Raw genomic sequence first — 15,257 nt, forward strand, 5'->3', positions numbered from 1 at the left:
GCTTCTTTTTCCTACTCTTAGCTTTTTTAGCGTATCCCTTTGGTGTTTGCCACTGTATCTTGCAATAATTTGCTTGTGCTGCTACTAGTTTACTTATTATTTGCCTGTTAGATTTAGGCATTATCTCTCAATTCCCCACTATGAAAGGTGAAAGTGTAGCTCTTTGACATCCTTTCCTGCCCTTCTCATTGCATCCAGAAGTTTCTGCCCCCTCTTTACCCAATATATTAATATCATAATTTTGATTAGATCAGTATACTCAAATATTATGTTTCTGTATTCTTTATAAATGCTCTTTATATGTAAGGCATGTAGTATACTTAGAGTTGCTTGTACATTTTTTGTATTCTAATTAATACCTTTCAAGAAATGTGTTTAGTTTTTTTTGACAATTATCACTAATTTTCCCCTAGAATTTCCCCTAGTCATGTAAATCTCACCTCTGTATATTCGTTCCGTTATACCAGTTTTATCCTTTTAAATTTGCAGGGAGAAATTCATATTTCATTCTATATCTTTAATGAGCAGCTTCCTTCTGCCTTTAGCTTCCCTGGTGGCTCAGATGGTTAAGAATCCTCCTATGATGTAGGAGACCCGGGGTTCGACCCCTGGGTTGGGAAGCTCCCCTGGAGGAGGGAATGGTTACCCACTCCATGATTCTTGCCTGAAGAATCCTATGGACAGAGAAGCCTGGTGGACTACAGTCCTGGGGTCACAAAGAGTCAGACACAACTGAGCATGCCCCACACCTGTCTTTCTACCTTAGACTACTGCTAGAAAAATTAAGATGCAGTCTTGAAACTTCAAAATAACCCAAAGGCTCATTTACTATAATAAATATTTTAAGAGTCTCTTTTGTGTCCTGTATTTATATGCTTTTAAAAGAACCATGATATTCGCTGCTTTTTGTAGAAAGGGAACACATCCTATTTGATGGTCACCAGTCCTAAATCTGTAAATTGGGCAGATAGTTTTTTAAGCTGTAAGTGATTTGTCAAAATTATATTAAATTCCCTGGTGGCTCAGATGGTAAAGAGTCGGCCTGCAATGCAGGAGATCCAGGTTTGATCCCTGGGTCGGGAAGACCCTCTGGAGAAGGAAATGGCAACCCACTCCAGTATTCTTGCTTAGAAAATCCCATGGATGGAGGAGCCTGGCGGGCTACAGTCCGTGGGGTTGCAAAGAGTCGGACACGACTGAGTGACTTTACTTTCACTTTCATATTAAATTCAGTTGCATGCCCGGGACTGTAATGGATGAACTAATTGTACTTACCAAAGGGAAACATGTAAGGTTTTAGTTCCGCTAAATGTTTGTCAAACTCTGTCGTTATTTATCCGCAGTGTGTCATCGCTACCGTAGCTTTTGGAATGGGCATTAATAAAGCTGACATTCGCCAAGTCATTCATTACGGTGCTCCTAAGGAAATGGAATCCTATTACCAGGAGATTGGTAGAGCTGGCCGAGATGGACTTCAAAGTTCTTGTCACGTTCTCTGGGCTCCAGCAGACATGAACCTAAATCGGTAAAAACATTCATTGCTTTCACCCTTGCAGATTTCCTTCTTTCCATATGAACTTCAAGTATTTGAGGCAACATTCAAAATTTAAACTAATATGTGTAAGTGCATTTAAAACCAAAAGAAAACCCAAGACGTTTAAGAAGATTTGTGGTGAGTTGCCACCCAGAGGAGATGAACTCATTTCATGTATACATCTTTTAGTGTGAAGATTTAACTAAACCAGCACTATACTGGGAATGTAATGTAGATCTTGTGGAACACTTTCAAAATGTTGTTCGTTGATGATTTGTTTTTCTCTTCAGTTCTCTCAAGTTTTGATATGTCTTCAGCCATAGTTACTTTAGATACCATTTATTTTGTTTTTTTCTTCTCATGCTGCCGTGGTGCTTATTCCAAATGATTTCTGTCAATTCCAGTTTGGCTCTAATTACCATTTTTGTTTCTTTTGTTTGTTCTGTGAGAGCATGTCTGCTCTCCTTGCCCATGTGAGTGATCATGTTGCTCTGTACTGACTGACTGCCATGGAAAAATACTGCGCTTAGTATTTAGAGGCAGGAAAGCCTTACTACTTAAATACTAAACAGGTATTTTGTTGGCATTTATGTTCTGTGAGATTGATGTTGAAAAGAAAACTTCATCTTGCAGAATTTTAGTGGCAGGATTTGCCAATTTATTCCTTCACCCATAGGAAAAAAAAGTCAAGATAAGAAACATGTATGTGGTGGACTTATTGGCCATTTTATTAAAGTAGTGAGAGTGCCTATCTAATAGAGTTTTTATTTTTATTTATTACTCAACAATTTTTTTTAACACTATGTCCCAAGCATTATGCTCTGTGCTGAGTGTCCAATGGTAAATAAAAATAGATATAAATAGTACCTGTTTTTATAGTGTTTACTATACAATGGGAGTGACAGATCTTAATCACAGAATCATACAACTGTGGGTACATAGGGTTCATTTTACTGCTCTCTTTGTGTTTGAAAATTTCAATAACCAAAAGTTCTTTTGGAAAGGATCGTGCAAATATGTGTAATGGTATAGCTATTATGTGCTATGAAGGAAATTTGCCTTGAATAGCCAGTGTAATATTAGGTGTGTGTTTACCCACTTATAAAGATCAGGTAAGTCTTCCTTGAGGAACTAATGAGTTAACTTGAGGTATGAGAGAAGAATAGAGATTAATTAGGTAAGAATGTTTGCTATAAATTTTAAGCTTCTCCTTTTAGGAATAGTCAGTAGCTTTTGTTTCTTATTGTTATGCCTTTGACACTAGTGTCTTTGTAAAGCTTTTTATAAGCTAATTTAAAATAATTGGGATAGAACACAGCTTTGCATACCACTATTAAATTTGGGGTTGTTAAAAACATTTGGGATTGTATCAAACATAAGTTCATTCCTACTAGTTCTGATTTTATTTGTGCATTGTGTTAAAGACGCTGAAGACTTAACAACTTAAGTTTTGTATTGTGGCTTGTCAGGTTCATCAGTGGATACAATTTCTGTTTATCTGAGTCTCAAAGATATTTTAAATGGTTATCTCATTAAGATATAACGGAGGTTAACAGTGAGCAGTAATCAAATAGTGTTGCCAGAAAACCCATACTTGAATCTTTAATACAGACAGGTTGTTCTTTGTATCCATACTACAGGAAATAAAACTGTAGGGTAAATCAGCATAAAAAATATTTCAGCAAGGATCGAGGCCCCAATCTGTGCTATCCTATGACAAACCTCTTCTATTAGAGAAGAGAGAGTTTTAGAATAAATGGAATAGCTGATTTTCAGATGAAAAGATCACTGTAATTCATGAAATGTTTAGAGCCTGTCTTATGCTAGAATCCTGTGACTAAGAGAAGAAACTTGTCTGGTCATCAGTGTAAATATGCAACTAAAATTTTTTTATCATAGAAGCCATACTGTTGGCAAAGTCTCAGTGTCTGCAGTTGCTAGTCATTATTTGAAACAATCAAACCCCAGATAGTTACTGTAATCTTTGTTTAAAGGGGATAATTTGCAAATTAATCTCAGTTTAATAAGTCTTCCACTGGCTCCAACTGATTTCTAGTTAGGGTATTGCTTTCAGAATATTTATTCTTTTTCAACTTCTTTTTACTCTGTGGAATATTATACATTAACTATTTTGGTAGTCCCAGAAGAAGAACAAATATTCATTTGATTTGTTGTTAGAAACTTGTTATTTTATTTCCTTCAATTTGTTAGCAAAACTGATGTGTTAAGTCTTGGTCATTGGAACCAAAAATAAGGGATCTTGTTCTCAGAGTGTGGGCATTTGTTTCCTTTGTTCTTTCTGAGGAAAAGGAGGTGACTCAAACAAACAAATCATTGCAAAATAGGGACCAAATTTTTAGCCCATGAGCTAGGAATGACATTGGATGGCTGAACTAGGAACTAGAGTCAGTCGTTAGAAGAGACTTTTTAGAGAAATTACATGGAAGGGTACAGTGGTTGGTGGTGTCAGTGGATAAGAATTTTTGAATAAGAGGTCATTTGTGTGTTCAGACTTTCCAGACCTCTAACTGGATTCCCTCTTGGTATCATCCTTAAGAATTGTACTTCTATCAGTACTTTTATCAGTCAGAAGGTTGTATAGTCAAAATATGAGTGAATCAGTTCCCTTTTGATGAGGAGAAGTATTATCACGTAGATCTTGTAGGTTGGGTTGTTTTCTTTTGAAATATTTGTAACCTATTCAACTCAGACTTATATTTATTCTTGGAAAGATATGCAAAGTCTATTTGGGAGATTCTCATCATCTAATATGTGATAGTCATGGAATTTCTTCACAGAAGAGTAAAATTAAGAGAGTCAGCATAAGGTATAGGAGTGATACTTAAAAAAAAGTCTTTTGTGTTATTTTAAAAGTTTATATAAATTCAGCATTATGGGGAAAGAAGTTTGAGGGAGGAACTTAATTTTGATAATTTTCTGATGTCTGGTCAGTCAGTTCAGTTCAGTGGCTCAGTCTTGTCCAACTCTTTGCAACCCCATGGACTGTAGCACGCCAGGCTTCCCTGTCCATCACCACCTCCCAGAGCCTACTCAAACTCATGTCTATCCAGTCGGTGATGCCATCCTACCATCTCATTTTCTGTCGTCCCCTTCTCCTTCCATCTTCAATCTTTCCCAGCATCAGGGTCTTTTCCAATGAGTCAATTCTTTGCATCAGGTGGCCAAAGTATTGGAGTTTCAGCTTCAGCGTCAGTCCTTCCAGTGAGTATTTAGGACTGATTTCCTTTGGATTGACTGGTTGGATCTCCTTGCTGTCCATGGGACTCTCAAGAGTCTTCTCCAACACCACCATTCAGAAGCATCAATTCTTTGGCGCTCAGCTTTCTTTATAGTCCATATCCATATCCATACATGACTACTGGAAAAACCATAGCTTTGACTAGATGGACCTTTGTTGGCAAAGTAATGAATGTCTCTGCTTTTTAATATGCTATCTAGGTTTGTCATAGATTTTCTTCCAAGGAGCAAGTGTCTTTAGTTTCATGGCTGCAGTCACCATCTGTAGTCATTTTGGAGTCCCAAAAAATAAAGTCTCTCACTGTTTCCATTGTTACCTATCGATTTGCCATGAAGTAATGGGACCGGATGCCATGATCTTAGTTTTTTGAATGTTGAGTTTTAAGTCAAATTTTTCACTCTCCTCTTTCATTTTAATCAAGAGGCTTTTTAGTTCTTCTTTGCTTTCTGCCATAAGGGTTGTGTCATCTGCGTATCTAAGGTTATTGATATTTCTCCTGGCAATCTTGATTCCAGCTGTGCTTCATCCAGCCCAGCATTTCGCATGATGTACTCTGCATATAAGTTAACTAAGCAGGGTGACAATATACAGCCTTGACGTACTCCTTTCCCAATTTGAAACCAGTCTGTTGTTCTGTGTGCAGTGATGTCCGGTAAAACCCCATAATACAAAGAGGTAGTTTTTAGAAGGCTGAGAAGTTTTCTGAAGAGCTAAAGTGGTAAAGGCTCATATTTGGATCATGAGTGTTTTCAGTATTCCTTATATAGATTAGATGCCTTAGTTTCTCATGTAAAATAACTTTAATCTTTTACTGGAAAAATATAAAATTTATATAAATTTATATATAAAAATCTATATAAATTTATATTAAAATTTATATAAAATATAAAAAAATATAAAAATTCATGAACAGTAGAACGATTGCCAAAAAAGGAAGTAGCATATAAGCCAAAATGAAAAACAACTTTAGAGTGTTAACCAGTTTTTCATAGGCAATGAAAAAGTTGATATTTGGACATAGGTAGCCTTCCTTCAAGGAGAAGGCAATGGCACCCCACTCCAGTACTCTTGCCTGGAAAATCCCATGGACGGAGGAGCCTGGTAGACTGCAGTCCATGGGGTCACAAAGAGTCAGACATGACTGAGTGACTTCACTTTCACTTTTCACTTTTATACATTGGAGAAGGAAATGGCAACCCACTCCAGTGTTCTTGCCTGGAGAATCCCAGGAATGGGGTCCCACAGAGTCGGACACAACTGAAGTGACTTAGCAGCAGCATTCTTTAAAAGGCAATTTTCATAAAAATCAGAAAAATGCCTAGCTCTTGTAGGGGCATTGACTGGAAAGGGATCCAATAACTTTCTGAGATGATAGAAATATTTTTTGTCTTGTTAGTGGTGTGGATATTTTAGGTTACAAAAAATAAGCAGTAATAAATAAGCTGCTAATACAATTTTAATATTACTGTGATATTTTTAATTGACAGGCACCTCCTTGGTGAGATACGCAGTGAAAAGTTTCGATTATACAAATTAAAGATGATGGCGAAGATGGAAAAATATCTTTATTCCAGCAAGTGTAGGCGACTGTAGGTATTGTTTATTTTATATCACTTAATAACAAGGATATATAGATGATACTCTTAAGAAAAATGTTTTACAGAATAATTAGAAATACTTAGAAAATATTTGCTGTTGTTACATATGTGCTGAATTTTTAAGGCAACTTTCTTTGTGCCTCAATAAAGTGAAGCAAAATAATGAGGTCTCAGCTGAATCAGTTAATGTTGATTTCTCCTCATTATTTTCAACAATGAATTTAACATATATGTTTTTGTTCTTTAATTTTAAATTTTGTCTTGGGTAGAATCATCTTGTCTCATTTTGAAGACAAACAACTACGAAAGGCCTCCGCAGGAATTATGGGAACTGAAAACTGCTGTGATAATTGCAGGTCCAGGTACGTTTTTCTTCTAGATGGACATTCTAAAAATCTTCCTTTGTTTCTTTCTTTTCCTTTTCAAATGATTTTAAATTGATTTTTTATTGCAGTTTTTAAAAAAACTAAATAATGAATTTATTTATTTAAAAAGAGGACAAAGCAAGCAGTATTATAACATTTTACTTTTATAGAGAGGTAAACCAATAAGATGGTAGACCTAAATCTAAACATATCAATAGTTACATTAAATGCAAATGGTCTAAAGACTCCATCTAAAGAAATTGTTAGAATTGGTTTAAAAATATGACCCAACCATATGCAGTCTACAAAAAATTCACTACAGATATAATTATATAAGTTGATTAAAAATAAAAGGATACATACATTGTAAAGCAGTTAAACTCCAATTAAAAAATAAATAAGAATTGAAAAAAAAAAGATAAAAAACTGTATAGCTGTATACCATGAAGACATTAATCAAAAGAAAGCTGGAGTTATTTTTAATGGCAGATAATGAAGATTTTGGGGAAAAAGTATTACCAGGGTTACAGAAGGATATTACATGGTGATAAAACAGTCAATTTATGAATGTATTAGTCAGGGTTCTCCAGAGAAACAGATCACATTTGTGTATATACACATACTCACACATATATACAGAGAATGAGAATAAATGAGAGAGAGAGGTTGATTTTAAGGAATTGGCTCATGCTGTTTGTAAGGATTGACAGGTCTGAAATCTGGATCTAATTGACTTTTATAGACCATTTGTCAACAGGAACTACACATTCTTTTCAGGTGCAACTGGAATGTTCTTGAAAATAGACTGTATTTTGGGTCATAAAACCAGTATTAACACACTTAAAAGATTTGTATTTATACAGAATATATTTTCTAACTAAAATGGAATGAAACTAGAAATCAATAGAAAGATAAGAGGCAAGTCTCCAAATACTTGGAAATTAAGCAACACACTACTAAATAATCTGTCAAAGAGGAAGTCACTAGTTAAGTCAGAAAATATTTTGAACTGAGTGAAATGAAAATGCAAAATATATGGGATAGAACTAAAGTGATACGGAAATGGAAAATTAGAGCATTAAATACTTACAATAGAAGAAAGATTTCAAATTAGTAATTAAGCTTCTACCTTAAGAAACTAGCAAATAGAGATAAAGTAAGCTTAAAGGAAGCCAAAAAAAAAAAAAAAAAGAAAGGAAAGAGTAAAGATAAGGGACTAAATCAGTGAAATAGAAAATAGGAAAACAATTGAGAAAAGCACTGAACTCAAAAGCTCATTCTTTGAAAAGGTCAATAAAATTGACAGAGACTCCTAAAAAGGAAAAAAAAAAAAAAAAGAAGAGACAGATTACCAATATCTGGAATGAAAGAGGAATTCCACAGACATTAAAAGGATAATGAGAAAACACTATGAGTAATTCAGTGCACATACATTCAGTAATTTAGATAAAATGGACCAGTTCCTTGAAAATTCTTAATGGCACCTTAAACAAGAAAACCCCTACAAATATGTAAAGCACCCGACTGACATAATAGCTGGAAAAAAATCGACAAATTTACCATCAAAGTAGGATTTCAGTTCAGGTCAGTTCAGTCACTCAGTCGTGTGCGACTGTTTGTGACCCCATGGACTACAGCACGCCAGGCTTCCCTGTCCTGGAGCTGGCTCAGAATCATGTCCATTGAGTAGGTGATGCCATCCAACCATCTCATCCTCTGTTATCCCCTTCTCCTCCTGCCTTCAATCTTTCCCAGTATCAGGATCTTTTCCAGTGAGTTAGTTCTTTGCATCAGCTGGCTACAGTATTGGAGCTTCAACTTCAGCATCAGGCCTTCCAATGAATATTCAGGACTGATTTCCTTTAGGATTTGATCTCCTTACAGTCCAAGGAACTCTCAAGAGTCTTTTCCAGCACCACAGTTCAAAACCATCAATTCTTCAGTGCTCAGCTGTCTTTATGGTCCAACTCTCACATCCATATATAACTACTGGAAAAATCATAGCTTTGACTAGATGAACCTTTATCGGCAAAGTAGTCTCTGCTTTTTAATATGCTAGATTGGTCATAACTTTTCTTCCAAGAAGCAAACGTCTTTTAATTTCATGGCTGCAGTCACCATCTGCAGTGATTTTGGAGCCCCCAAAAATGAAGTCTCTCAGTTTCCATTGTTTCCACTGTTTGCCATGAAGTGATGGGACCAGATGCCATGATCTTAGTTTTTTGAATGTTGAGTTTTAAGCCAGCTTTTTCACTCTCCTCTTTCATTTTAATCAAGTGGTTCTTGAGTTCCTCTTCACTTTCTGCCATAAAGGTGGTGTCATCTGCATTTCTGAGGTTATTGATATTTTTGCCAGCAATCTTGATTCCAGCTTGTAATTCATCCAGCCCAGCATTTCGCATGATGTATATAGGTTAAATAAACAGGGTGACAATATATAGCCTTGATGTACTCCTTTTCCAATTTGGAACCAGTCCGTTGATCCATGTCTGGTTCTAACTATTGCTTCCTGAGCAGCATACAGATTTCTTAGGAGGCAGGTCAGGTGGTCTGGTATTCCCATCTCTTTAAGAATTTTCCAGTTTGTTGTGATCCACACAGTCAAAGGCTTTTGCATAAACAATGAAGCAGAAGTAGATGTTTTGGTGGAATTCTCTTGTTTTTTCTGCAGTCCAGCAGAGGATGGCAATTTGATCTATGGTTCCTCTGTGTTTTCTAAATCCAGCTTGAATATCTGGAAGTTCTCGGTTCATGTACTCTTAAAGCCTAGTTTGGAGAATTTTGAGCATTACTTTGCTAAGCGTGTGAGATGAGTGCAGTTGTGCAGTAGTTTGAGCATTCTTTGGCATTTCCTTTCTTTGGGATTGGAATGAAAACTGACTTTTCCCATCCTGTGACCACTGTTGAGTTTTCCAAATTTGCTGGCATATTGAGTGCAGCACTTTCACAGCATCATCTTTTAGGATTTGAAATAGCTCAGTTGGAATTCCATCACTTCCCCTCTCTTTGTTCATAGTGATGTTTCCTAAGGCCCACTTGACTTAGCACTCCAGGATGTCTGGCTCTCGGTGAGTGATCACACCATCGTGGTTATCTGGGTCATTAACATCTTTTTTTGTGTAGTTCTTCTGTGTATTCTTACCACCTCTTCTTAATATCTTCTGCTTCTGTTAGGTCCATTCCATTTCTGTCCTTTATTGTGCTCATCTTTGTATGAAATGTTCCCTTGGTATCTAATTTTCTTGAAGAGATCTCTAGTCTTTCCCATTCTCTTGTTTTCCTCTAGTTCTTTGCAGTGATCACTTTGGAAGGCTTTTTTTTATCTCTTCATGCTATTCTTTGGAACTCTGTGTTCAGATTTTCTCCTTTGCTTTTCGCTTCTCTTCTTTTCTCAGCTATTTGTCAGGCCTCCTCAGACAACCATTTTGCCTTTTGCATTTCTTTTTCTTGGGGATGTTCTTGATCACGGCCTCCTGTACAGCATCACAAACCTCCGTCCATAGTTCTTCAGGCACTCTGTCAGATCTAATCCCTTGAATCTATTTGCCACATCCACTGTATAATCGTAAGGGATTTGATTTAGGTCATACCTGAATGGTTTTCCCTACTTGGCTTCAGTTAAAGTCTGAATTTTACATTAAGGAGCTCATGATCAGAGCCATGGTCAGCTCCCAGTGTTGTTTTTGCTGACTGTATAGAGCTTCTGCATCTTTGGCTGCAAAGAATATAATCAGTCTGATTTCAGTATTGACCACCTGGTGATGTCTGTGTGTAGAGTTGTCTCTTGTGTTATTGGAAGAGGGTGTTTGCGATGACCAGTGCATCCTCTTCACAAAATTCTATTAGCCTTTGCCGTGTTTCATTCTGTACTCCAAGGCCAAACTTGCCTGTTGATCCAGGTATCTCTTGACTTCCTACTTTTGCATTCTAGTCCCCTGTGATGAAAAGGACATCTTTTTTTGGTATTAGTTCTAGAAGGTCTTATAGGTCTTGCATTGAACCATTCAACTTCACCTTCTTCAGCATTTGTGGTTGGGGTATATACTTGGATTACACAGAAAACTAACCAAGCTTATCACATGGATCACAGTCTTCTCTAACTGAATACAACCATGAGCCATGCCGTGTAGGGCCACCTAAGATGGACGGGTCATGGTGGAGAGTTCTGACAAAATATGGTCCACTGGAGAAGGGGATGGCAAACCACTTTCGTATTCTTGCCTTGAGAGCCCCATGAGCAGTATGAAAAGAACAAAAGATAATGACACTGAAAGACGAACTCCCCAGGTCGATAGTGCCCAATATGCTACTGGAGAAGAGTGGAGAAATAGCTCCAGAAAGACTCAAGAGGCTGAGCCAAAGCAAAAACAACCCTCAGTTGTGGATGTGACTGGTGATGGAAGTAAAGTCCAATGCTGTAAAGAACATTGTTGCATCGGAACCTGGAATGTTAGGTCCATGAATCAAGGTAAATGGATGTGGTCAAACAGGAGATGGCAAGAGTGAACTTCGACATTTTAGGAATCAGTGAACTAAAATGGACCGGAACAGGCGAATTTAATTCAGATGACTGTTATGTCTACTACTGTGAGCAAGAATCCCTTAGAAGAAATGGGGTAGCCCTCATAGTCAACAAAAGAGTCCAAAATGCAGTACTTCTTTGCAATCTCAAAAACAACAGAATGATCTCTGTTCTTTTCGAAGGCAGACCATTCAATATCACGATAATGCAAGTCTATGCCCCAAAGTAGGAGAGGTTGATGTAATTTTTAGTTTTTGGTAGGCTAAGAAATAAAAAAGTAGGAAGCAATAGGTAATCTGGTTAATACAGTAACAAGTTTGATTTATCGATTTGTGGTATATAGAGAAGCCTATATCAAGCAGTTAGAGTAATATGTCTCAGACATTTTTACTTCATGACCCATATAGTTAATGATATTACTTGTATAGCACACGAGGCTACTTGAGTCTAGATTGTGTTCAGAACTCTACGGTCTGAAGGGATTAGCCTTCAGCACAGCTATAATCTATTTGCAACATCATGGCTGGGGAGCACTGAATTAGAGACTACTTCTCAAACATAGGTAGTATATTTATAAGCAGTGGTTGGCAAACTGTGGCCCCTGGACGAAATGCACTTGCAGCTGGTTTTCATAAATAAAGTTTTCTTGGAACACAGATGTGTACTTTTGTTTATGTGTTATCTGTGACTGTTTTCAAAGTTGAGCTAAGTAGTTGTGACACAGAGATCATATGGTTCACAAAACCTAAGCTATTTGCTGTCTGACCATTTATAGGAAAAGTTTTCTGACCTCTGTGTTAGACTATTTCAAATTTTTAGTGTCTTGATATCAAACACACTACATTTTCTGGCCAGAATGTAACTGAATTCGAAGTAAACAGAGGGTAAGCAGAAAAATTCTCATTCATTTTGAAATTTAAAATAATGTTTTACAATAACTCATCAATCAAGGGAAAACTCAAACTGGAAATTAAAACATTTTTAGAACTTAGTGATAATTACAGTAATGTACACTACAATTTGTATGCTGCAGCATAGGTGGTACTTTTTTTTTTTTTTTAAATTTTTTTTTTTTTATTAGTTGGAGGCTAGTTACTTCACAACATTTCAGTGGGTTTTGTCATACATTGATATGAATCAGCCATGGATTTATACGTATTCCCCATCCCGATCCCCCCTCCCACCTCCCTCTCCACCCGATTCCTCTGGGTCTTCCCAGTGCACCAGGCCGGAGCACTTGTCTCATGCATCGCACCTGGGCTGGTGATCTGTTTCACCATAGATAGTATACATGCTGTTCTTTTGAAACATCCCACCCTCACCTTCTCCCACAGAGTTCAAAAGTCTGTTCTGTATTTCTGTGTCTCGTTTTCTGTTTTGCATATAGGGTTATCGTTACCATCTTTCTAAATTCCATATATATGTGTTAGTATGCTGTAATGTTCTTTATCTTTCTGGCTTACTTCACTCTGTATAAGGGGCTCCAGTTTCATCCATCTCATTAGGACTGGTTCAAATGAATTCTTTTTAACGGCTGAGTAATATTCCATGGTGTATATGTACCACAGCTTCCTTATCCATTCATCTGCTGATGGGCATCTAGGTTGCTTCCATGTCCTGGCTATTATAAACAGTGCTGCGATGAACATTGGGGTGCACGTGTCTCTTTCAGATCTGGTTTCCTCAGTGTGTATGCCCAGAAGTGGGATTGCTGGGTCATATGGCAGTTCTATTTCCAGTTTTTTAAGAAATCTCCACACTGTTCTCCATAGTGGCTGTACTAGTTTGCATTCCCACCAACAGTGTAAGAGGGTTCCCTTTTCTCCACACCCTCTCCAGCATTTATTGCTTGTAGACTTTTGGATAGCAGCCATCCTGACTGGCGTGTAATGGTACCTCATTGTGGTTTTGATTTGCATTTCTCTGATAATGAGTGATGTTGAGCATCTTTTCATGTGTTTGTTAGCCATCTGTATGTCTTCTTTGGAGAAATGTCTGTTTAGTTCTTTGGCCCATTTTTTGATTGGGTCATTTATTTTTCTGGAATTGAGCTGCAGGAGTTGCTTGTATATTTTTGAGATTAATCCTTTGTCTGTTTCTTCATTTGCTATTATTTTCTCCCAATCTGAGGGCTGTCTTTCACCTTACTTATAGTTTCCTTTGTAGTGCAAAAGCTTTTAAGTTTCATTAGGTCCCATTTGTTTAGTTTTGCTTTTATTTCCAATATTCTGGGAGGTGGGTCATAGAGGATCTTGCTGTGATTTATGTCGGAGAGTGTTTTGCCTATGTTCTCCTCTAGGAGTTTTATAGTTTCTGGTCTTACATTTAGATCTTTAATCCATTTTGAGTTTATTTTTGTGTATGGTGTTAGAAAGTGTTCTAGTTTCATTCTTTTACAAGTGGTTGACCAGTTTTCCCAGCACCACTTGTTAAAGAGGTTGTCTTTTTTCCATTGTATATCCTTGCCTCCTTGTCAAAGATAAGGTGTCCATAGGTTCGTGGATTTATCTCTGGGCTTTCTATTCTGTTCCATTGATCTAATTACTCTGCTTTGTGCCAGTACCATACTGTCTTGATGACTGTGGCTTGTAGTAGAGTCTAAGTCAGGCAGTTGATTCCTCCAGTTCCATTCTTCTTTCTCAAGATTACTTTGGCTATTCGAGGTTTTTAGTATTTCCATACAAATTGTGAAATTCTTTGGTCTAGTTCTGTGAAAAATACCGTTGGTAGCTTGATAGGGATTGCATTGAATCTATAGATTGCTTTGGGTAGATAGCCAATTTTGACAATATTGATCTTCCAATCCATGAACACGGTATGTTTCTCATCTGTTTGTGTCCTCTTTGATTTCTTTCATCAGTGTTTTATAGTTTTCTATGTATAGGTCTTTTGTTTCTTTAGGTAGATATACTCCTAAGTATTTTATTCTTTTTGTTGCAATGGTGAATGGTATTGTTTCCTTAATTTCTCTTTCTGTTTTTTCATTGTTAGTATATAGGAATGCAAGGGATTTCTGTGTGTTAATTTTATATCCTGCAACTTTACTATATTCATTGATTAGCTCTAGTAATTTTCTGGTAGAGTCTTTAAGGTTTTCTATGTAGAGGATCATGTCATCTGCAAACAGCGAGAGTTTCACTTCTTCTTTTCCTATCTGGATTTCGTTTACTTCTTTTTCTGCTCTGATTGCTGTGGCCTACACTTCCAAAACTATGTTGAATAGTAGTGGTGAGAGTGGGCACCCTTGTCTTGTTCCTGATTTCAGGGGAAATGCCTTCAATTTTTCACCATTGAGGGTGATGCTTGCTGTGGGTTTGTCATATATAGCTTTTATTATGTTGAGGTATGTTCCTTCTATTCCTGCTTTTTGGAGAGTTTTAATCATAAATGAGTGTTGAATTTTGTCAAAGGCTTCTCTGCATCTATTGAGATAATCATATGGTTTTTATCTTTCAATTTGTTAATGTGGTGTATTACATTGATTGATTTGCAGATATTAAAGAATCCTTGCATTCCTGGGATAAAGCCCACTTGGTCATGGTGTATGATTTTTTTAATATGTCGTTGGATTCTGTTTGCTAGAATTTTGTTAAGGATTTTTGCATCTATGTTCATCAGTGATATTGGCCTGTAGTTTTCTTTTTTTTTTTTTTTTTTGTCTGGTTTTGGAATAAGGGTGATGGTGGCCTCATAGAATGAGTTTTGGAGTTTAACCTTCTTCTGCAATTTTCTGGAAAGAGTTTGAGTAAGGTAGGTGTTAGCTCTTCTCTAATTTTTTGGTAGAATTCAGCTGTGAAGCCATCTGGTCCTGGGCTTTTGTTTGCTGGAAGATTTTTGATTACAGTTTCGATTTCCTTGCCTGTGATGGGTCTGTTAAGATCTTCTATTTCTTCCTGTTTCAGTTTTGGAAAGTTATACTTTTCTAAGAATTTGTCCATTTCATCCAAGTTGTCCATTTTATTGGCATAGAGCTGCTGGT

General features: G+C 36.8%; 1 protein-coding gene across 10 annotated transcripts in view; it reads left to right on the forward strand.

Moving 5' to 3' along the window:
- Window positions 1-15,257, forward strand: part of WRN (WRN RecQ like helicase) — a 124,865-nt gene that overhangs the window by 75,565 nt on the left and 34,043 nt on the right. For all 10 annotated transcript variants that reach the window (XM_043454658.1, XM_043454654.1, XM_043454660.1 and 7 more), the window contains 3 exons: window positions 1,344-1,525; window positions 6,281-6,382; window positions 6,661-6,753. In XM_043454658.1, the coding sequence (XP_043310593.1) occupies window positions 1,344-1,525; window positions 6,281-6,382; window positions 6,661-6,753 (377 nt within the window). The remainder of the gene's footprint in view (window positions 1-1,343; window positions 1,526-6,280; window positions 6,383-6,660; window positions 6,754-15,257) is intronic.

Source organism: Cervus canadensis, chromosome 31 (assembly GCF_019320065.1).
Source record: "Cervus canadensis isolate Bull #8, Minnesota chromosome 31, ASM1932006v1, whole genome shotgun sequence".
Taxonomy (NCBI): Eukaryota; Metazoa; Chordata; class Mammalia; order Artiodactyla; family Cervidae; genus Cervus; species Cervus canadensis.